Source organism: Moschus berezovskii, chromosome 2 (genome assembly GCF_049115385.1).
Source record: "Moschus berezovskii isolate FMDL1 chromosome 2, NW_MosBer_1.0, whole genome shotgun sequence".
NCBI classification, from domain to species: Eukaryota; Metazoa; Chordata; class Mammalia; order Artiodactyla; family Moschidae; genus Moschus; species Moschus berezovskii.
Window position 1 is genome coordinate 124,301,695 of NC_142461.1, and position 24,404 is coordinate 124,326,098.

At 39.0% G+C, this 24,404-nt stretch overlaps 1 protein-coding gene across 1 annotated transcript in view; it reads right to left on the bottom strand.

The window, feature by feature from the left end:
• The window catches only part of CERKL (CERK like autophagy regulator), a 153,191-nt gene that overhangs the window by 13,283 nt on the left and 115,504 nt on the right, over positions 1-24,404 (bottom strand). Inside the window, exons 4-6 of the mRNA XM_055398065.2 lie at positions 19,038-19,101; positions 8,030-8,172; positions 335-409 (exon numbers count right to left, since the gene is read on the bottom strand). Of these exons, the coding sequence (XP_055254040.2) occupies positions 335-409; positions 8,030-8,172; positions 19,038-19,101 (282 nt within the window). The remainder of the gene's footprint in view (positions 1-334; positions 410-8,029; positions 8,173-19,037; positions 19,102-24,404) is intronic.

The following is a 24,404-nucleotide window of genomic DNA, read 5'->3' on the forward strand; positions in this document are numbered from 1 at the left end:
GCTTTTTTTCTTTTAATAACTAGTCCCAGAGTTTTGATAGTCAAACAACAGTTCCTGATATTGTGCATGGGTTTTCTTGACCTGGTTATAAAGTGGGGATCTTGCATATCGTTGTATTTTTTCCTAACCAGATTACAGTAAAACTACAATTTCTACTCTTTATAGCACCTGTATTGTGAAAAATCATCAGTCAAAATAGTGAAACTTTGACTAACTTTCAGCTTTTATTCAAACATTTTTCTGCTTTGAGAGATAAAGAAGCTGTCTTGGCAAGCCTGGAGGAAATAAAATAATCTTCCTTAGAAAACATGAACTTCTTTGGAAGAGTTCTTACCCATTATAATGTGCAAAGTTGCAGTTACCACATGAGAAACTCCATGGAGAGAATGTGCCAACACATTAGTAGATCCTGCCAAATCAAATGCAAAATGTGGATGATCAGCGTAGCAAACATTTTATGTGGTTTTTTATTTTTCTTTCTTAATGTGGCATGCTACATTGATTTATTTGGTATGATGAACCATCCTTGTGAACTTGGGATGAATCCCACTTGGACATGGTATATGATTTTTTTGATGTGTTGTTGAGCTCCATTAGCTAACATTTTGTCAGGAGTTTTTACATCTAAATTCAAATATAATGACCTGTAATCTTTTTTAAGGGGTGTCATTGTCTGGTTTTTGTATGAGGGCGATGGTGGTTTCATAGAATGTCTTTAAGAGTGTTCCTTCCTTTTCAATTTTCTGGAAGAGTATGAGAAGAACTGGTATAAGTTATCCTTGAATGTCTGATAGAATTTGCCTGTAGAGCCATCTGGTCCCAGACTTTCATTTGTAGTAAGTTTTTTTTTTTTTTTTAAATCACAGATTCTATTTCACTTCTAATTATCAGTCTGTCCAAAATATCTATTTCTTGCAAACATTTTAAACTAACCATTTGTTCTTACTTTATAGAGATGTCACTATGTAATGTTTAAATGAAAACTTACATGGAAGTCTGTAAGTTTTGGTTCACATCATAGATGCACACCGGATAGCTACTGAATTATTAATCTTTAAATAATTTAAAAATTAGAAAACAATTTATAGTGTCTACTTGTTCACAGCTTCTTCCATTGTGAATGTATATTTTCTACCTGAAAGAGTGTTAGCTATATCAAAATCTGCCCCATTCAACTTTAATAAACAAGCTTCTAACTTCTTTACCAAAAAGAGCACCAACAGTAGAAGGATGGCTCTGGAAAGCAGAGACAAACACATAAACACACACAAAAAAGCCATATAATAACTAAGAATAAATATAAAATCACTGTAAAGTACAAGAGATAGGCTTTAAATTCTTTCTAAAGCTCTTGTACAAGGTAATGCTCAAAATCCTTCAAACTAGGCTTCAGCAGTACATGAACTGAGAAATTCCAGATGTACAAGCTGGATTTAGAAAAGGCAGAGCAACCAGAGATCAACATCCGTTGGATCATAGAAAAAGCAAGGGCATTCCAAAAACAACACCTACTTCTGCTTCATTGACTATGTTAAAGCCTTTGACTGTGTGGATCACAATAAACTGTGGAAAATTCTGAAAGAGATGGGAATACCAGACCATCTTATCTGTCTCCTGAAAATCTTGTATGCAGGCCAAGAAGCCACAGTTAGAACCAGACATGGAACGATGAACTGGTTCAAAATTGGGAAAGGAGTACGTCAAGGCTGTATATTGTCACCCTGCTTATTTAACTTCTATGCACAGTACCTCATGCGAAATGTTGGGCTGGATAAATCACAAGCTGGAATCAAGATTGCTGGGGAAAATATCAACAACCTCAGATATACAGATGATAACACTCAAAGGCAGAAAGCAATGAGGAAGCAAAGAGCCCCTTAATGAGGATAAAAGAGAAGACTGAAAAAGCTGACTTAAAATTCAGACTTCCAAAAACTAAGATCATGGCATCTGGTCCCATCATATCATGGCAAATAGATAAAAAGTGGAAACAGAGACAAATTTTATTTTCTGAAGAGTCAAAAATAACTGCAGATGGTGACTGTAGCCATGAAATTAAACCATGCTTACTCCTTGGAAGAAAAGCTATGATAAACCTAGGCAGTGTATTAAAAAGCAGAGACATCACTTTGTAGACAAAAGTCAGTATAGTTAAAGCTATGGTTTTTCCAGTTAGTCATGCATGGATGTGACAGTTGGACCATAAAGAAGGCTAAGAGCCAAAGAATTGATGCTTTTAAATTGTGGTGCTGGAGAAGATTCTTGAGAGTCCCTTAAAAGTAAGGATATCAAACCAGTCAATCCTAAAGAAAATCAGTCCTGAATAATTATTGGAAGGACTGATGCTGAAGCTTCAATACGCTGACCAGCTGATGCAAAAAGCCAACTCATTGGAAAAGACCCTGATGCTGGGAAAGATTGAAGGCAGGAGGAGAAAGGGGTGACAGAAGATGAGATGGTTGGATGGCATCACCAACTCAATGGACATGAGTTTGAGCAAGATCCGGGAGATGGTGAAGGACAGGGAAGCCTGGCGTGCTGCAGTTTGTGGAGTCACAAAGAGTCAGATGTGACTTAGCAACTAAAAAACAACAAAGCTCTTAACCAAGTTGGGGGTCTCTTCTGTTATCTGAGATATTGTATCATAGATAAAGAAAACTCTTCTTTCCATGGTATCTGCCACAGTTTGAGAATCTGTATTGAGACACAGATTTCTCTATGTCACTAGGATAATTTTAAGATCCACATGAATTTTTCCCACCAGCCTACACAGAAAAAGAGCTCTCTCAAGTCACACCCCTGTAATACTTGTGTGTCTGAGATCTTGGGGTAAAAGGTCTGCTTTCAAAGGGGAAAATACCAGATAGTCCATTCCCAGGGAGTAAAAAGGATTTAAAATTAAGAAGTTATAATTTTTCTTGATTTAAGTCTAGTAACTGCCAAGAGCTGTGCTAGCATGGATGTGTTGTGTACTACAGCTATCAGGCTTCCCTGGTGGCTCAGACAGCAAAGAATCCACCTGCAATGTGGGAGACCTGGATTCGATCCCTGGGTTGGGAAGATCCCCTGGAGGAGAGCACGGCAACCCACTCCAGTATTCTTGCCTGGAGAATCCCCATGGACAGAGGAGCCTGGCGGACTACAGTCCATTAGGTCACAAAGAGTTGGACACGACTAAGTGATTAAGCACCCACACTATAGCTATCAAGGCAAAGACTAGTCCCCTGGCTTTGCTAATCAGGAACGTTCTTGTGTGGTCATATGTAATGACTTTGATTTGTCACTTTGAATGGATATATGCTTGGATTCTCAGTTGAAAAGTTGAGGCAGTGCAGCCATTATCAAACAATACAATAATAATCATGAGGTACCTACCTAAGCATTTAGATTTTCAGACCTCTAATGGTACCAATGCAAAGAAATGTCCACCTTGACCAACTGGTAAACTGGTTTTAACTGATTCATCAAAAGGGAGTTTATATTCTGACCTTTGTTACTCAAAATACGTCCCATAATCTAACAGCAATGGCCACATCTCCATGTTTATTACAATGTTGATTGTGAGGCCCCACTCTAGGCCTAACAAGTCATAATCTGCATTTTCTAAGATTCAGGTTATGTATAATACATGGGGAGGCCCTTCTCCAGAATTTATGGTTCAAGGATCACCTGAATCAACATTACCTGCTAGAGCTTGTTAAAAACGGAAATTTCTGGGTTCCACCTCCAACCTATGGAAAGGGAGTAGCTGGGAGCGGGGCCCAGATGTCCATGTCTTAGCAAGTTTTCCAGGTGACTTGTATGCACTCTAAGGTTTGAGTAAAGTGGTCCAGAAATCTGTTCCTCAGTGGATATTTACCAGCTGTCAACCTAGGTCTTTCCAATTATCCTTTGACCCTCTATAGGCTGCCTTTGGCCATCTAATTGCTAATTAATCTGGACTCGGTGTGGTAGGGGGCAGGAAGCAAAAACAAATCAATCTATTTTACTTCCCAACCAGATTTATGTTGAAGGTTTTAGAGGACGCTATACATAATTAGAGTGAGATATTTAAGATCATCAATGGATTTCAGTACTCCATGAAACACACTTCCTCCATTACCATGGTTAATTAGGAGCAGGCCATAAAAGCATTCCTCTAGAAAGACTACTTAAAAACATAATGTAATGTTGTCATGTGCAGTAGAGAATGACACATATCATGACTCAAGAAAAATAAAGACCATTTATTCCCTTGAGTTTGAAGTATGCTAAGTACGCCCAAGCACAAATCCTCTTAGAAAGATAGAGATTGCTTTTTATTTTTATGTCTTCTCAGGCTTTGCAACTTTGCCACTTTAATTCCACTGAACCTGGCAGTGATAACAGACATGACCAGAAGTCAGAAAATAATTTTAGTCATCTTCTACTCTGCTTAATCTGCACCTTAATCCTCAAGAACTTTTGTTTTTAACACTCTGAATTTAAGAGGAAAGTTCATGAAGAAAGTAGATGTAAAATTATAAAACTGTAGATTGCTTCATATTTTTGTTTGAATAATCTAAAAGAGTACAATTTCCTGAAACAAAATGTGATCCATCCAAAAAGATATGTACATGCCAAAAGAACATGCTGCTCACATAAATAAAAACTATGTAATTTTAGCATTCTCACAAAAGCTATAAATGTTCTGCCTCGAGGTAAACATTTTAATTAGCCTGAAAAGTTGTTTTTCTTAACACTACCAGCAACTTTACTCACTGCCACCTCCCCAAATCTGCTAAAATGTGCCACATCCAACGAGTAAGGACAGAAGCAGCAGATCATGTAACGCATGACTGATGGAAGAACCAGGCAGAAACTATGGAGGCAAAAAGAAAAAAAAATTGTCCTTGGAAGTGCAAGCACTTCTGCAGAACAATTAACTTAATTAACCAGACATCATGAATATTCATAAAGCCATTAATGTCTCCCACATCCAAACAGATAAATGTGATGTAATGACTTCCTAGTCAAGCATATCTAAAATTCTCATGAAAAGTGCACCTACACTTCAGTTCTTTGCCTAAAATATCATAGAAATTAACAGTCCCTTGGCAATATTTCATTCTCCTTAAATTAATTGGAATGCATGAATTTATTTATGAATTCTATAGGAATATATGGTTCCCAGTCATCAGTATGTGGATTGAGCCTTGTTTTACATCAACTGGATTGCTTTTTTATTTTTATGTCCTTGCTGGCTTTTTTCTCTATCCTCCCCCTCATCCTTTAATCGGAATCTCTCTGTATAGTTCCTTAGCACCAGTTCCCATAGCAACAAACACCATTGCTAATGGCCAGTAGTTCAAATACAGGCTTCCCCACATCTGATCCATCTGAGGCTGACCATAATTCAGCGGTTTAGTCTGTTGGCTCAGTGGAGTAATTTACTAAACACTGTCCCTCTGGGTGTCTCTCTCCAGGAGGCAAATGGCTTCAAAGGCAGACGGTCTTCTGCATTCAGCTTAGAAACTTCCTGCCTAGCTCTTGTTCCCAGTCTCTACAAAGCCCTGACCAGACTATAGAGTCCTCATATTAATTACATCCTGCACATGATTTCCTCCTATTAGATGCAATCCATAAGCTGGAACTCCTACGCAACCACTGAAGTTTGGGCAACAGGGTGTATCTTCTAAACAAAAAGTATTCAAATGCCATTTCTATCAATACATATCCACTGTATCTGGAAAATGCTCTGAAAATCAGAGATATGCTTAAAAAGTATGATGATAATAAAACTCAATGCTATTCCTCTATAAAATCTGAGTTGCGTGTTAAAAAGTAAGCATAACCACAATCGTTTCTAGCTCACTATTCACTTGATGTCACATGCATACCAGTGGGGACAGCCATCCTTCCACTTTTGATGCACAGCAGTGAATGAATGACCTTAGCGGTGTAAGTACTACAGAAAAGAAACAGTGAGCTAAGCATGTCCACTCTGCCCGAAGGAAAAGCTTGGAAAGTTCTATTATAGACAGACTACTAAAATGACACGGAAAGGTCAGAGTGTGCTTCCAAGGCATCTTTTTGAGTTGATGCATTTTGTTATTGTCTACCTAAAGGGTTTATTTTCTCAGATTTTTCTTAACAGGTTTTATAATCACAAGGATATATCCCTCTCCTTTTAAATTATTGTTTCTATGAAGGACTTTTTACTCTAAAAGAGCTTGGTATATCTCCTGTTCTTTGTTGATTGATAATACAAATATACTAAAATCCATACTAAGTGACTGGTTATTGAATGGATAGAAAGTTGATTTCTTTTTCAACCATGTGCACTGTTTTCTATTTTCATAGGAAACAATACAATTGACCCTTGAACAACATGGGTTTGAAGTGAGTGGATTCACTTAGATGTGGATATTTTTCCATTGTGAATACTATGCCATGCTGTGCTCAGTCGCTTCAGCTGTGCTTGACTCTTTGTGACCTTATGGACTATAGCCTGCCAGGCGCCTCTGTTCATGGGATTCTCCAGGCAAGAATACTGGAGTGAGTTGCTGTGCCTTCCTCCAGGGTATCCTCCTGACCCAGGGATGGAATCCACATCTCCTGCAGCTCCCACACTACAGGAGAATTCTTTACTGCTGAGCCACCAGGGAAGCCCTGTGAATACTATGGGGGTGGTGGTTTAGTCTCTAAGTTGTGTCTGACTCTTTTGACTCCATGAACTGCAGCCTGCCAGGCTCCTGTGTCCATTGGATTCTCCAGGCAAGAATAATGGAGTGGGTTGCCATTCCCTTCTCCAGGGAATCTTCCCAACCCAGGAATCAACCCAGAGTCTCCTGCCTTGCAGGCAGATTCTTTACCGACTGAGCTACGAGGGAAGCCCTATACAGTGAATACCATAGTACTTCACTATTCCCAGTGGGTTGAATTTGAGAATGCAGAGAAAAGAAGGACTAACTGTATATTGATCAAGGGTCAACTGTAATTGTTTCCACTTTTCTCATAGAGATGATAATATGTGATGTTTTAAAATGAAAAAATATCACCTTTTAAACTATTGTTTGTTTCAATAATAATTTGGGAGGAAGGACTCGATTAATATAACAAACCTGCAAAAGGTACTGTTGTCTGTTCCGGATGCTGGTGTTGCTCTGGCTGCTCTCCCTAACTCACTTCCACTTTCTTTTCCTCCCTTCCCCTAATCAGGCTTATTCCTAGAACAGGTTCCCAGAAGGTTGCTCCCTTGTCTAAACCTCCCACTGTTCCCTAACAGCAATTCAGACCCTTTCCTGTGGCATCCAGAAGCCACCAAAGTCTAGACCCATTCTGACACCAGTACCACCCAACAAATGGCCTGTGGTCTTTTCTTTCGCATTCCTGGATTTTGCCTTGCCACTTGTTATTTTTGCAGCCAAGAAAATAACTTATTCTTTTCTCTCAGGCCAGATCCTACCTATTTTTAGGTCCCGTTCAAGTGCCACTTGCTCTATAATTTCTTTACATTTATTCACATAAACCTTATTAAGCGTTCATGGTGTCACATGCTGTTCTAGCTGCTGGAGAAACAGCAGTCAGGATGAATCCTTTTGGCGTTCTCAAACTTATCTGTTTATACTTTAATTATGGGAATTGAGTTACTACATTTTATCCCATATGGAATTATAAGCAGCTTGACTGGAGTGGCCCTATTTTGAAATTTCATATCTGGAACTGTGTGATCATTAAACCTTTATATGGGAAAGTAGAATAATAGTCCCATTTGTTGTTTGCTTAACTATATTAAACTCTGCAAATATACTTCTAATTTAATACCATAATAACCTCATAATGAAGGGGGCATCATGTGTGTTTTCTCTCTCTTATTTAGAGAAATAGGCTCAAAGAAATTAAATAACTTGGGCACCATCTCACATGTGCTAGTGGAGATGCCAAGCGTGGGTCTTTCATACTCAAAGCCTGTGCATTTAACTCTGTCTGATGCTGTCTAGGTTAGAGAGTAATACAGGAAGAGATGGGGGAGAGGGTTCACTTGGCAAATCCATGGGCCCGCCCTTGCCTGCTGGTATCACACCAAGCGGAAGCTGGGCTCCGACAGGAGTCAGGATGCTGTCTGTTTCCAACCCCGCATTCTTCTGGGCTCTAAGAAGCAAAGCATTGGCCACTTCACTGGCAGATCCATCTCCACCAACACATACCACACTAGAAAAGAAATTAAGTCGAAGAATGAATGACATCAGAATAACTGGTAATAATTTGTGAAATGTAGACTTTAAAATGTTCATCTTACATATTATATTTGCATAAGTACTCATAGCTTCAAATATTTCAATTTATGCCAATGGATAAGAAGACACTAGCACTGCACTGATACAGTTTACTTCACAAGAAGACATTAGCTGAACTTTACTATGGTTCAACTCAAAAAATATTCAGACATACAGTCTAAAAGTCATATGAGTGGCTCAGATGGTAAAGAATCTGACTGCAATGCAGGTGACCCAGGTTCAATCCCTGGGTCAGGAAGATCCCCTGGAGTAGGGAATGGCTACCGACTCCAGTATTCTTGTCTGGAGAATCCCAAGGACAGAGGAGCCTGGTGGGCTATAGTGCATAAGGTCTCAAAGAGTCGGACACGACTGAGCAACTAACACTTTCATTTTTCACTTTCAAGAGTCATTAAAACGTTTGAACATTAATTCACATCTGACCTGAGTTTTGCTTTGTTAATATCCCAAAGCATATTATTTTTATTTTGTTTATGTTAATAAGTCATTGAAATTCATTTAACTAACACAAGCCAAAGCATAAAACCCTGCTAATTTTCAATATAGCTCTGAAAAGACAATAAAAGCTCTGAAAAGCAATAAAAATCATGTAAAATATAAAGCTTTAATTTAAGGAACTACTAATTATCATTAGTTATAAATGTCAATTGCAAACCTGAACTGGTTTTCATCTCTTGGATATTACTGTGATACTGCACTTTTATTTTTTTTTTAAGATTTTTTAATTGAGATCTTTTTTTTTTAGTTCCTTTTTTTTTTTTTAATTGGAGGCAAATTATTTTACAGGCTTCCCTGGTGGCTCAAATTTACAATATTATATTGGTTGGTTTTGCCATACATTGACATGAATCCACCACGGGTGTATATGAGTTCCCGTTTCTGAACCCCCCTCCCACCTCCCTCCTCTCCTTATCCTCCCTCTGGGCCATCCCCACTAAAATTAGTGTTACTAGCCTTTGACTGTAGTCAGTACTAAAAATTTTTAGGACCTCACCATAAGTACACTACAGGAGGGGTGAGGTGGGAATCCATGAAAGTCATATAGAACATCAGAGGTTTGGTCATAGTCATTTGTATTTAAAAGATATAAAATAATGGGCTTCCCTGACAGGTCAGTGGTGGAGTCCACCGGCCAATGCAGGAGACATAGGTTTCATCCCTAATCAAACGCCACGGAGCAACTAAGTCGGTGAGCCACAACCATTGAGCCTGTGCTCCAGAGCCGGGGAGCCCCAGTTCCTGAGCCCATGTGTCCTAGAGCCTGTGCTCTGCAAAAAGGGAAGCCACCACAAAGAAAAGCCTGCACACTGCAATTAGAGAGGAGTCCTGGCTCGCCACAACTAGACAAAAGCCCACACACAGGAACAAAAACCCAACATAGCGAAACATTTAAAAAATAACATTAAATATCAAAATCACATCAACTGACACAAAGGAAAAGAGTTTGTGTTATTGAGAGCAGGTGCCATGCCCCACAACCTCCCAGGCCCTGCAGCAGAAGAGTCTGCTGGTCTACAGGAGAAGCAGTTTCTTGGCTCCAGCGCACTGCATCATCCAGGAGGCAGGCTTAGAGGACCGCATCTCCTGATTTTTCTAGGGAAGCCAAAGGACCTACTTTGGGGGGAAGTCTCCTAACTTATAAACATTAACAACTAGCATTCAATATATTTAAAAATTCTTTTTGCCAAACAGAACAGCAGAGGTTCCTGGTCCCCTAAGTTCAGGAAGCTCCAGAAGCTGGTGGATCCTGAGGCTGAGAACACTGTCTCCACCAGCTGCCTCCACCTTGTTCTCAGTCTTCCAGCCCCAGCACCAGGGTGGGGTTCAGGGCTAAGGCTGCACATAGCCTGGGAAATCCAAGGTCCATCCTAATTAGAAGAAATTCTACGGTACAGGATATGACCCAGGTCATGTTTGGCTGGGGGTATTATTTTGTGTCTGAACTGATTCCAGCAGTCATCAGTGCAGCCACTGATTCAGAGAAAAGTGATTATACCTACTGAGCGCCAACTTCATGTCATATAACATATTGGCTCTTTCCTATTAAATTCTTAAAAATCTGTAAAATAGGCATTAGCCTCATCTTTATATATGGGGAAGCCAAGGTTTGATTTGAATCTTATCTGTATGATTTCAAAGACCTCTATGGACAGGTTTTCAAACATTTTGTGGACTTAACTCCTAGTTCTTTGCCTGTCTGCCAACCAAGAGTGTGTGGCCTAAAAAGCTCATGTAAAGTCATCCAACATAATATTTAACTTGCCTCTTCTGTATCATATGGTAACATCTGATCCCTGGAATCCACATCCGGTTAAAGCACTGTGTACATGTTAACTCTAACTGCTAGAGTTAGTAGAAATGGGCCTTTCTCAGGACACAGGTGTGAGTTAGTCGCTCAGTCATGTCCAACTCTTTGTGACTCCATGGACTATGGCCCGCCAGGCTCCTCTGTCCATAGAATTCTCCAGACAAGAATACTGAAGTGGGTTGTCATTCCCTTCTCCAGGGGATCTTTCTGAAACAGGGATCAAATCCAGGTCTCCTGCATTACAGTCAGATTCTTAACTGTCTGAGACACCAGAGAAGCCCGTATAGGAATACGCTCTACTACAAAAACCTTTGAAATTTTGTCATAAGGCATTCTGTGTTAAATATTTTGAAACTAAAACAAATGATAATTACAATAATAAAGTAACATTTAGTGAACAATTACTATGTATCAGACGTTGTCAGCATTCTCCATGTATTAATTTATCTAATTTGAACAATAATTACATACAGTATACACTTTTACTCCCAATTCACAGATTAGGAAAATAACACATAAAAAGATTAAGCAACTGTTCCAAGGTCACACCATGGTAAGTTATAGAATGAGATTTTGAAATTAGACAAGTTAGTCTTAGAAACTATACTACTATTTGATATATTAAACTCCTTTCTTACATAGAAGACCCAATAAAAATAGCCTTATGAGAGTTTTATTATTTTGGAAATCAGTTTAACAGTAGAATCACTGTGGACTTAAATAAGAGAAAAGAACTTACTTATGTTGACAAATACTAGATCATTAAGATCATCTCGAGATATAGTTATCCAACCTAGGGAATATACTAAATATAAACATTATGAGTCTGCTATTAAAAGATAAGGCAAAAAATAACCTTTTAAAATGGATTCATTCAATCACACTTAAGAGCTACCCTAAAACATAACCCTTTAGAAGTAGTATACTTTGTGTTTTCAGAATAAACTCTTTCATGTCTGACCTAAAGTAAAGCTTTGCTGTCTAGAAAAGCACAATTGGGAGCTAATATCTCATTTCTCTTTATTAAAAGTGATAAAAAATTTAAATGGGTGTTTTTGTATTTGTCTATAAAACCATATCATTATTAAAATGTTTATTATTGGATTTTCAACATAAATTTTTTTTTTGAGAAGAGATACTTTTTAACCTTACTTACTAATACAGATATCATAGTGGTGATAGGATGTCATTGTAAGTCAAATAATACCTAGATTCTCATAAAATCAAATGAAGGAAAAAACTAATTCTACAAATTAAAGTTTTAAAATGCTGTAAAACATAAAATACTGAGGAATATATCTATCTAAAGAGCAAACACCCTCTTCCAACAACACAAGAGAAGGCTCTACACATGGACATCACCAGATGGTCAACACTGAAATCAGACTGATTATATTCTTTGCAGCCAAAGATGGAGAAGCTGTATACAGTAATCAAAAACAAGACCAGGAGCTGACTGTGGCTCAGATCATGAACCCCTTATTGCCAAATTCAAACTTAAATTGAAGAAAGTAGGGAAAACCACTAGACCATTCAGATATGACCTAAATCATATCCCTTATGATTATACAGTGGAAGTAAGAAATAGATTTAAGGGACTAGATCTGATAGATAGAGTGCCTGATAAACTCTGGACGGAGGTTCGTGACATTGTACAGGAGACAGGGACCAAGACCATCCCCATGGAAAAGAAATGCAAAAAAAGCAAAATGGCTGTCTGAGGAGACCTTAAAAATAGCTGTGAAAAGAAGAGAAGCGAAAAGCAAAGGAGAAAAGGAAAGATATAAGCATCTGAATGCAGAGTTCCAAAGAATAGCTAGGAGAGATAAGAAAGGCTTCCTCAGCAATCAATGCAAAGAAATAGAGGAAAACAACAGAATAGGAAAAACAAGAGATCTTTTCAAGAAAATTAGAGATATCAAGGGAACATTTCATGCAAAGATGGGCTCGATAAAGGACAGAAATGATATGGACCTAACAGAAGCAGAAGATATTAAGAAGAAGTGGCAAGAATACACAGAAAAACTATACAAAAAAGATCTTCACGACGAAGATAATCACGATGGTGTGGTCACTGACCTAGAACCAGACATCTTGGAATGTGAAATCAAGTGGGCCTTAGAGAGCATCACTACGAACAAAGCTAGTGGAGGTGATGGAATTCCAATTGAGCTATTTCAAATCCTGAAAGATGATGCTGTGAAAGTGCTGCACTCAATATGCCAGCAAGTTTGGAAAACTCAGCAGTGGCCACAGGACTGGAAAAGGTCAGTCTTCATTCCCATCCCAAAGAAAGGCAATGCCAAAGAATGCTCAAACTACCGCACAATTGCACTCATCTCACACGCAAGTAAAGTCATGCTCAAAATTCTCCAAGCCAGGCTTCAGCAATATGTGAACCGTAAACTTCCAGATGTTCAAGCAGGTTTTAGAAAAGGCAGAGGAACCAGAGATCAAATTGCCAACATCCCTTGGATCATGGAGAAAGTAAGAGAGTTCCAGAAAAACATCTATTTCTGCTTCTTTGACTATGCCAAAGCCTTTGACTGTGTGGACCACAATCAACTGTGGAACATTCTGAAAGAGATGGGAATACCAGACCACCTGACCTGCCTCTTGAGAAACCTGTATGCAGGTCAGGAAGCAACAGTTAGAACTGGACATGGAACAACAGACTGGTTCCAATTAGGAAAAGGAGTACGTCAAGGTTGTATATTGTCACCCTGCTTATTTAACTTATATGCAGAGTACATCATGAGGAACGCTGGGCTGGAAGAAGCACAAGCTGGAATCAAGATTGCTGGGAGAAATATCAATAACCTCAGATATGCAGATGACACCACCCTTTTGGCAGAAAGTGAAGAAGAACTCAAAGGACTCTTGATGAAAGTGAAAGAGGAGAGTAAAAAGTTTGGCTTGAAGCTCAACATTCAGAAAACGAAGATCATGGCATCTAGTCCCATCACTTCATGGGTAATAGATGGGGAAACAGTGGAAACAGTGGCAGACTTTATTTTTTGGGGCTCCAAAATCACTGCAGATGCTGATTGCAGCCAGGAAATTAAAAGACTCTTACTCCTTGGAAGGAAAGTTATGACCAACCTTGATAGTATATTAAAAAGCAGAGACATTACTTTGCCAACCAAGGTCCATCTAGTCAAGGCTATGGTTTTTCCCATGGTCATGTATTGATGTGAGAGTTGGACTGTGAAGAAAGCTGATCGCCAAAGAATTGATGCTTTTGAACTGTGGTGCTGGAGAAGACTCTTGAGAGTCCCTTGCACTGCAAGGAGATCCAACTAGTCCATTCTAAAGGAGATCAATCCTGGGTGTTCATTGGAAGGACTGATGCTAAAGCTGAAACTCCAATACTTTGGCCACCTCATGCAATGAGTTGACTCACTGGAAAAGAGTCTGATGCTAGGGAGGATTGGGGGTGGGAGGAGACGGGGACAACAGAGAATGAGATGGCTGGATGGCATCACCGACTCGATGGACATGAGTTTGAGTGAACTCTGGGAGTTGGTGATGGACAGGGAGGCATGGCGTGCTGTGATTCACGAGGTCGCAAAGAGTCAGACACGACTGAGCGACTGAACTGAACTGAACTGAACTGAAAGAAACAAAAGACCTATATATAGAAAACTATAAAACACTGGTGAAAGAAATCAGAGAGGACACTAATAGATGGAGAAATATACCATGTTCATGGATTGGAAGAATAAATATTGTGAAAATGAATATATTACCCAAAGTAATTTACAAGTTCAATGCAATCCCTATCAAGCTACCAAGGGTGTTTTTCAGAGAGCTAGAACAAATAATTTCACAATTTGTATGGAAATACAAAAAAACCTTGAATAGCCAAAGCAATCTTGAGAAGGAAGAATGGAACTGGGGGAATCAACCTGCCAGACTTCAGGCTCTATGACAAAGCCACAGTCATCAAGACAGTATGATACTGGCATAAAGACAGAAATATAGATCAATGGAACAAAATAGAAAGCCCAGAGATAAATCCATGCACCTATGGATACCTTATCTTTGACAAGGGAGGCAAGAATATTCAATGGAGAAATGACAATCTCTTTAATAAGTGGTGCTGGGAAAACTGGTCAACCACTTGTAAAAGAATGAAACTAGAACACTCCCTAACACCATACACAAAAATAAACTTCAAATGGATTAAAGATCTAAATGTAAGACCAGAAACTATAAAACTCCTAGAAGAGAACATAGGCAAAACACTCTCCGACATAAATCACAGTAGGGTCCTCCATGACCCACCTCCCAGAATATTGGAAATAAAAGCAAAAATAAACAAATGGGACCTAATTACAATTAAAAACTTCTGCACAGCAAAGCAAACTATAAGCAAGGTGAAAAGACAGCCTTCAGAATGGGAGAAAATAGCAAATGAAGCAACTGACAAAGGATTAATCTCAAAAATATACAAGCAACTCCTGCAGCTCAATTCCAGAAAAATAAATGACCCCATCAAAAAATGGGCCAAAGAACTAAACAGACATTTCTCCAAAGAAGACATACAGATGGTTAACAAACACATGAAAAGATGCTCAACATCACTCATCATCAGAGAAATGCAAATCAAAACCACAATGAGATACCATTTCACGCCAGTCAGAATGGCTGCTATCCAAAAGTCTACAAGCAATAAATGCTGGAGAGGGTGTGGAGAGAAGGGAACCCTCTTACATTGTTGGTGGGAATGCAAACTAGTACAGCCACTATGGAGAACAGTGTGGAGATTCCTTAAAAAACTGGAAATAGACCTGCCATTTGACCCAGCAATCGCACTCCTGGGCATACACACTGAGGAAACAAGAACTGAAAGAGACACATGTACTCCAATGTTCATCGCAGCACTGTTTATAATAGCCAGGACATGGAAGCAACCTAGATGTCCATCTGCAGACGAGTGGATAGGAAAGCTGTGGTACATGTACACAATGGGATATTACTCAGCAATTAAAAAGGATACATTTGAATCAGTTCTAATGAGGTGGATGAAACTGGAGCCTATTATACAGACTGAAGTAAGCCTGAAAGAAAAACACAAATACAGTATACTAACGCATATATATGGAATTTAGAAGGATGATAACGAAACCCTGTATATGAGACAGCAAAAGAGACACAGATGTATAGAACAGTCTTTGGGACTCTGTGGGAGAGGGTGAGGGTGGGATGATTTGGGAGATTGTCATTGAAACATGTATATTATCATATGTGAAACGAATCGCCAGTCCACGTTCGATGCATGATACAGGATGCTCGGGGCTGGTGTACTGGGATGAATCAGAGGGATGGGATGGGGAGGGAGGTGGGAGGGGGGTTCAAGATGGGGAACATATGTACACCCGGGGCAGATTCATGTCAATGTATAGCAAAACCAATACAAAAATGTAATGTAATTAGCCTCCAATAAAAATAAATAAATTAAAAAAATAAAATAAAATACACTCATCTAAAATAAATAAATAAAATGCTGTGAAAAAAATAATTAAATATTGGTATATATATCTTGTCTGGAAAATTCCATGGACAGAGGAGCCTGGCAGGCGGCAGTCCACTGGGTCACAAAAAGGCATGACTGAGAGACTGAGCACACACAATGTATGTGTAATTGCATAAGAGCTACAGATTAGCTTAACCTTTTTCACACTTACAAACGCAACTGTTTCTGCTTCACGTCTATGCATCCAATATTACTCTTTCCTTTGCCTTTACAAAACTTCCTGTTCATGCCCAGTATAGAGGAGGCAATAAGGAAAGTGACAGGGTTTCCTCGGTGGCTCAGATGATAAAGAAGCTGCCTGCCAGGCAGCACACCTAGGTTCAGTCTCTGGGTGAGGAAGATCCCCTGGAGAAGGGAATGCCTACCCACTCCAGCATTCCTGCCTGGAGAACTCCAAGGACAGAGGAGCCTGGCAGGCTACAGTCCACGGGGTCACAAAGAGTCCGACAGAACTGAAAACACATAATACATGGAAAGGGACGCTCCTGCAAACTCCAGCAGTGGATCTGACAGTGTTTGCTGGAACACACTGGAGTTGCACACCAGCTGTCGTGAGGACTGCTACACTGTTCCTGTTGGCATTAGGACTATGTCACGATGTGTCTTCATGAAAACATATGCAACTCATTAAAAAAGACTTCAAAATCTTAATAATCTTCTTAAACGTTATTTATTAAATCATTTTGCTTCTGAATAATATCATAGAGTTTCCATGGGATCTTAATCTCTGGTCTATGTCTAAAAACCTTTAGGTGATTTCCTCCTCACTCCCTATCAATAGCTCCAGTAGAGACAGGCAGAGACACCTCAGGCTCAAGTTGAGCCCCTCTTCCATCAAAATACCAAATAATCCCGGGGCTACCTCATCCTGTCCTTGAGTCTTTTATATCAGTTTCTCAAAAAGTACTCCTACAACTACTCCTCAAACAGATTCAGGAACAGGGTGCTCATGAATGTAGTGTGTTCCACTTTCAAAAAATTCTTGTTAGAGAACTGTTCTCTGGAAATGCCTACAGAAACTGTTTCCACTGTTCTCCTCATATATATGCCTTTCTATGTAATTGTAAGTAGAATGACTTAAAATGACCATTTTATTAAGATAGTTATCCCAACCACCATTTTAGCTCCTGCTGAAATAACTGGACTCAAAAAGCCAAATGAACTATTTAAAGGATCTTAGAAACAGAAGACTTCCAAAAGAAATTTTAAATTCTTATAAATCCTAAATTAATTGGCATCCTATACAGTGAAATCACTGGAGCTCAATTAACATGATGGCTAGGTAAACTACTTGTTGAAAAAAAAATGTATGTAATAATGAAAGGATATAGCTCTTGTAGTGCCACACTGCAAAATAACACCACCTGCCATGTGGAATAAATAAGAAGTATGTTCATGTAAAGAGAAAACATTATTCTATTGCATTGAAGCTATAGTTTCTCATCATTCTGCAAAACTCTTCTTGATCCTTGCACAGTTAAGTACCAATGGACCTTATTTATAGATAACACATTTCCCGGAACACTTCATAATGTTAATAGGCAAGACAAGGTGTAATACCTACAATATCTGTTATTCTTATTATATAGCCATGTTTTAAAGCAAGGACTTATTTACAATGCAACATCTCTTATACATTCACAAGCTGTGTTTCAGGACCATGTAGCAAATTAAGGTAGGTAGCTGGTAGGCATGATTCCCCCAATTACTTCTCTTAAATTGTATACTTGCAAGGTAATTTCCTAAATGTAGCCTATTAATCAATCTGTCGAGCACTAAGTATAAGGCTGTGCAGTAATCTCCTACCTCATATTCTTCTTGCTCAATATTTATAGACCATTGCCATCTAGATTCACTCCCTTCAATTAAATTCCTTTTTGAAAAATTATGTTTTACTTACCAAACTTTCTTCTTCATCCAATATTTCTCCTCACCCCAAAACATTAAGTATTTCTGAAAACTGACCTTGGTAATACTCCAATCTGATTGCATCACTTTCCTCTCTAACACATTCCAATAATTTTTCAGGAGGAGTAAAGCCTTTCGTTACAGTTGAAAGACCCAAATGCCCTTCCTGATATTGTGAATCTATTGCTGCCCACCCCCACTGCCATCACCATGTGACAGAATAATTCACATGCCTGCCACCTTTTAAAACTCTGAAACATCCACCCTTGCAAAAAAATCTTCCCTAAAAGAATATGCTTTTAGTCTTGTACATCAATCCAGCACTTTAGCAAATTGATTCCCCTACATTTTTAAAATGTCAATTGAAATATACATCACTTGCCTTGTTTCTAATGTTTGCATGCCAGTGAAAAATTTCTACACGTGCCAGCAATGTATTGCAAACAACAGTTTCTAATGCCTACTATGAATAACACACTTATTTGATAGACACTAAATTATAGAAGATAAGTAAAATCAGCACATTTTTTTCATCCTGAAAATAATGCATTTGTTTTTATAAAATATTTACACTCAATCACAGCCAAATTAACCCAGTGGGTACTTATTAATACTATCAATAAATTTGCAAAAGAGGATCATAGTATGGTTATGCCATATGACCAATATATTATCTTCCATCAATGTTTTTCTAGATACTCACAGGGTTAAAGCCAAAAATTAAGAGCTCTAGGTGCAAGTATATGTTCATAAGGCAAGTATGAGGTAGCACACGGTCGCTTCCCGGTACTTATATTCACATCCCTTCTTCGGTGTTTCTAAGTACAAGCCTGTGAGGTGGATGACTGCGCCATATTACATTATCATCATTAGCTGTTATTACACATATATGAATGAAGTACAGCCTAATTCCATACATCACAAATAGTTAAAATCTGTAAGTTCCAAGTATGTGGCTAAAAACTAATGAAAATATTTAATAACATAAGCTCTATGGTATATGTAGATGAAGAATACAACCTACCCATCAAATCCCTGTAGTTCACATTCTTTGAGTAGTGACAGGGCATGCCCTTCATATTCTGTTACTATATTAGAAGAGGGAAAAAAAACAGAAAAAGGTAAAAGTTTTAAATGAATGATCTATACTTTTTAACTTGGTTTGGCAAAATAATATGCTAAACATATGGTCAGGTCATAAAGCAAGATTTATTCTTGAATACTTATATTTTAATCATGGCAAGGAGGATTCAGTGTTACTTGCCCAATGTGTTTTATAGCTTTATGTAAAAGAGGGTCATATATTTATTCCAACTACATAAGTCATTTGGGGATATCCCATTAGATAATCTATCTTGGTGCCTGTCAGTTTAGTGTTCCCTAAATAAGACACATTTCCTTTAAATCAGAAGCCTAGGAGCAGCAGTATTTTGAAAATAAGGCATATTAGCTGGCATCAGATAGTCAATGTTAAATCGCTTTGGCAACCTTACATGAATAAATTACTTGAAAGGTTAGTGTAAGATTTACATACTAGAAGAATGTGTGTCTGGAACTGCTAGACTAAAAAGAGGAGGAGTTGGATGTGAAAATGTGAAGCCAAGCCAACACCGATGATAACAGACCCAACGCCAAGGAGGGAGGCGCACAGGCCCACCAGAGCCCAGATTCTCCGAGGAAAAGAACCTGTCACTCCCTGTAGCTGTCTCTACAGCCATGATGCCCTATGCAGTATTGCAAATGCCAGTGAAGACAGGATAAACTGGCACACTGCAGATGGCACCAAGCGGTCCAACCGCATTTAGCATTTTCTGGGGCAGCTCTGCCAGAAGAGACAGCCCAGCTGTATCCACCCATCAAAGATTTCTGCTGACTGACATGACACTGCAGATGGATTTTTCGTGTAAGAATGTGCGTCACTATATGCGAGATTACATTAATCTTCCATGCCTGTCTGCCCCTGGTGCCAGCATGGTTCGAGCTTTTCCTACGATGTTTTCAGATATTGTTAAAAATTATTAGTCTTGGTGTCTAAAAGAATCATTCTGTACCCAGCAGCATTACATTATAATTTTCCCACAGTTTATTCAAATGCTGTTAACATTCACAGGAATAAAACTTCTCTATTAAATTCTACTTAGCAGAAAGTGACAAGAAAACAAAATATAAAATATCAACATTAATAAACTTAGGTTATCATCAATGACTGTGTGCTGATCATTCATCTGTAATTTCAGTAAGTAGCTGCAACCTTAAAAGCAAAATAATAAAGTATCTTACAAACACACATTAAGAATAATTAAGGGTATTAGGGAAGAAATACTTATGCTAAGAGTCAGTTTATCAAGTCTCGGTTTTATTCCCAAGATTGCTTTGGTAAAGCTTTTCACATCTAAAACAAAATTAGCCTTAAAATTATCTTCTGGTTAAATGATATTTTTACTTACAAAAAAATCTAAAATAATAGTCTATTTCTCACTTTCATCTTGCAGGTGAAATGTGACTATGTGTGTGTGCTTGCTAAGTTGCTTCAGTCACGTCTGACTCTATTCGACCTTACAAACTGCAGCCCACCAGGTTCCTCTGTCCATGGGATTCTCCAGGCAAGAATACTGGAGTGGGTTGCCATGTCTTCCTCCAGGGGATCTTTCCAACTCAGGGATCGGACACGTGTCTCCTGAAATGGCAGGCAGATTCTTTACTACGGAACCACCTGGGAAGTCCCATTTAGAAGGAGTAGAAGGAATCAAAACGTGTATTTATACAGCACATTATGGGCTCTGGAAGCAGAAAGAGCCAGATTCAAATCACTCGAAATAAACAACAACATGGGCTGCCAGGAACCTGCAGTGTCACAAGAAAGCTACTAGCCTCTTCTCTCAGCTACATTCCTTTGACAATCTGACTGACACCTCTCTTACATAGGAAATTTGGAGTTTTCACTGTCTACAACTCTTTGAACACACAGTTCTCACTGCTGGGATCCCTATACACCTCAACCTTCAGTTTAAATATTACTCCTTCAGAAAGACAATATTGAAGAAAAGTAATGTCCTAAGGTTGATATTGATTGGTGGTAAGGAAACAGGCTAAAGTTAAATCAGATGAGTTTTGATTCTAACATAAAAGAAACCTTTCTTGGCTTGGTGATAAAAGTCTGTAATGAGGTAAGATACTGAAATGTCATTTTCTTTTCTGTCTCGTAGGTACTTCAAATTTAGTAAGTCCAAGTAGCAGCCATCATGCTCATCTTCAAATACACTGCCTCTCAATTACATCATTCTTTCTAGTGTTCCATCATCCACTCCCCACTACCCAAGATAGGAAATGTCTTCTCTCTAGAGTATCCCTTTCTTTTACTTTCTGCAATCACTCTATGCCCAAAACCAGTTGTTCCTGCCTTTTAATTATGCTGCTGCATCCCAACATTCTTCAAGCTGATGCCCTAGACCCAGGCACCACCATTTTTAACATGCAAACTACATCAGCCTTTCCTCCAGTCTCCCTCTTTTTACCTACTCTAGCCAGAATGATCTTTCTTAAGCATATGTTTGATCACACCTCTTCCCTACATAAACTCCATTGATGACTATTCATTGTCCACAGGGATAAATTCCAACTCCCTAACTGGTATCCTAGTATTAGAAATGGATTGGTCATGTATATCCATAATTATTCAAGGGATAATAAAAATAACTTTTTGCCCATAATTCTCTCTAGCTGGATCTGATTTGTGAACATTTACGATCCAGATTTTTGTTAACATGTAGGTATAATTGGGAGGGAGTAATGCCTCAGCTGACTAGCATCTTTTCAACAGTTTTATCAGATCACCTAGCTTTCTGCTGGGTGAAATCAGGAGCAATAGGAGGTATCTCCATGGAAGGGAAGGCTTCAGATAGAGACATCAAGAGCCAAAGGGAATGAATCCAAAGAAATTTGGTAAGAGTGTCAAAAGTTAAACATATGATCCCAGAAGGAGGGGAAAAAAGTGCCAATAAACCCTACATTCTTGACAACTCTGACCAGGGTCAGACAGGAGGTAAAATTATCTGGTGACAAAGCACTCCCATGGGACCTGAGCTGGCAGAAATCAAAGCTACATTCAGAGAAGTGTCTTTGACCATGATAATGATGATGAACATAACAAGGCCTAGGAGCTGTGTGACTATAAAGATTGACTGAAGAAAAAGGAATTGCCCGTCTCGAACAAGTGAGATCAAAGGACTACACGATATCTGTTTTCAAATACCTCAAAGATTGTAGACACAAGATGGGACACACTTATTTCATTTATTTTGTATGGTGGGGCTAGTGGTAAAGAGCCCGCCTGCCAATACAGGAGACACAAGAGGCACGGTTTGATCCTTGTGTCGGGATGTGTCGGGATGATTCCCCTGAAGGAGAGCATGGCAACCCACGGCAGTATTCTTGCCTAGAGAATCCCCATGGACAGAGGAGTCTTGCAGGCTACATCCACAGGGTTGCAAAGAGTTGGACAGAACTGAAGCAAGTTAGCAGGCACAAAAGATAAACATCAACACGGAAAGTCACAAGGAGGCAAACATCAGCTCACAAGTTCTTGCAGTTTACATTTCCCGCAGACATTTGGCAAAGGGTCAAGTAGGTTTGCAATCCAGCTCACACTCTCATTCAACATGCTAGGTGACTTTGGACTACATCAGCCCAGAAGACAGAGCACCTGTTGTAAGTGAGGACAGAGGAGGTGCCTTTTTCTAATGTGTACAGGGGCACAGCGACCCTGAACTCCAGTTGAGAATGCCCATCGGTGTTGTCCAGTAACAGCACGCACTGACTCCACCACACGATGCCCAGGCCCAGGCTGCGGAGTGCCCCAGGACTGGCACTTCTTCCACGAGGAATGCCGCACTCCTGCACGCCACCATAGGAGAGAGACTGAACTAGATGGCCCCCACAGTTCTTTCCAGTTTAATTTCTCGGCTGCCTTGACTTTCTTAATCTTATTGTGCTATGAGTTATCCTATGATGTCCAGAATTCCTCTCACACCTTTAACAGTGTAATTCTTAAAGTCTGCTCTGCTTTGAGAGGAAGAGAAAGAAATGGTGTCATATGCCAGAATGGACTTTCCACTCTTGCTCTTTGGTACATATATCAAGTTATTAGGAATAAGTAACTCTTTTTTAAGGTTCTTCTAGTTCTTCTGATATGATTATTAGATAAGACACTACATTGAAAGAAGCAGCAGAGGGGAGATGCTCCTTTAGCGCAACTATTTCAAAAGATGCCGATCTATATTTAGAAGGAGTTAGACTTTCAGCACTAACCAAAATGAAATTAATATACTATTATTAATGTGGTGAGAATCCTGTTTTTTAAACTGGAAGTCTGGACCTTTTGACACCCTTCAACCCTTTCACCCCCACCACCAAACCTCTGGAATTCTGTTCTCTGTATCTACATGTTCTGATTTGTTTGTTTGGGGGAAATTCTTAAAATATTCCACATATAAGTGGGATCATATGGTTTTTGTCTTTCTCTGACTTATATCACTTACCACAGTATCCTTAAGGTCCTTTTATATTTCCCCAAATGACAAGATTTCCTTCTTTTCTAAGGCTGAATAGTATTCTGTGGTAAGGCATGTGTTATGTGTACACACACACACACATACACATATATATACACACATTTTCCGTAACCATCCATCAATTAATGAACACTTAGGCTGATTACATGTCTTGGCTATTGTAATGAAAATAAAATGTAATGAAAAATAAAAACAAATATAAACAAATGGGAACCTAATTAAACCTTAAAGCTTTTTCATAGGAAAGAGAACTATAAACAAGATGAAAAGAAAACCATCAGAATGGGACAAAATATTTGCAAATGAAGCAACTGACAAGGGATTAATTTCCAAAATATAAAAACAGCTCGTGCAGCTTAATACCAAAAAACAAAGAACTTGGTCAAAAAATGGGCAAAAGACCTAAACAGACATTCCTCCAAGAAGACATACAGATGGCCAACAGGCACATGGAAAGATATTCAGCATCACTAATTAGAGAAATGCACACCAAAACTACAGCGAGGTGTCACCTCACACTGGCCATCATAAAAATATCTACAAACGATAAATGCTGGACCGAGTGTGGAGAAAAGGGGGCCCTCGCACATTGTTGGTAGGAACAGAAGCTGATACAGCCACTTGGGAGAACAGTACACAGGCTGCTTAGAAAACTAACAATAAAACTACCCTATGACCCAGCAATCCCACTCCTGGGCATGCACCCAGAGAAAACCATAATTCTAAAAGATACATGTGCCCCAGAGGTCACCGCAGCACTGTTTACAATAGCCAGAACATGGAAGTGACCTAAATGTCCATCAACAGAGGAAAGGATAAAG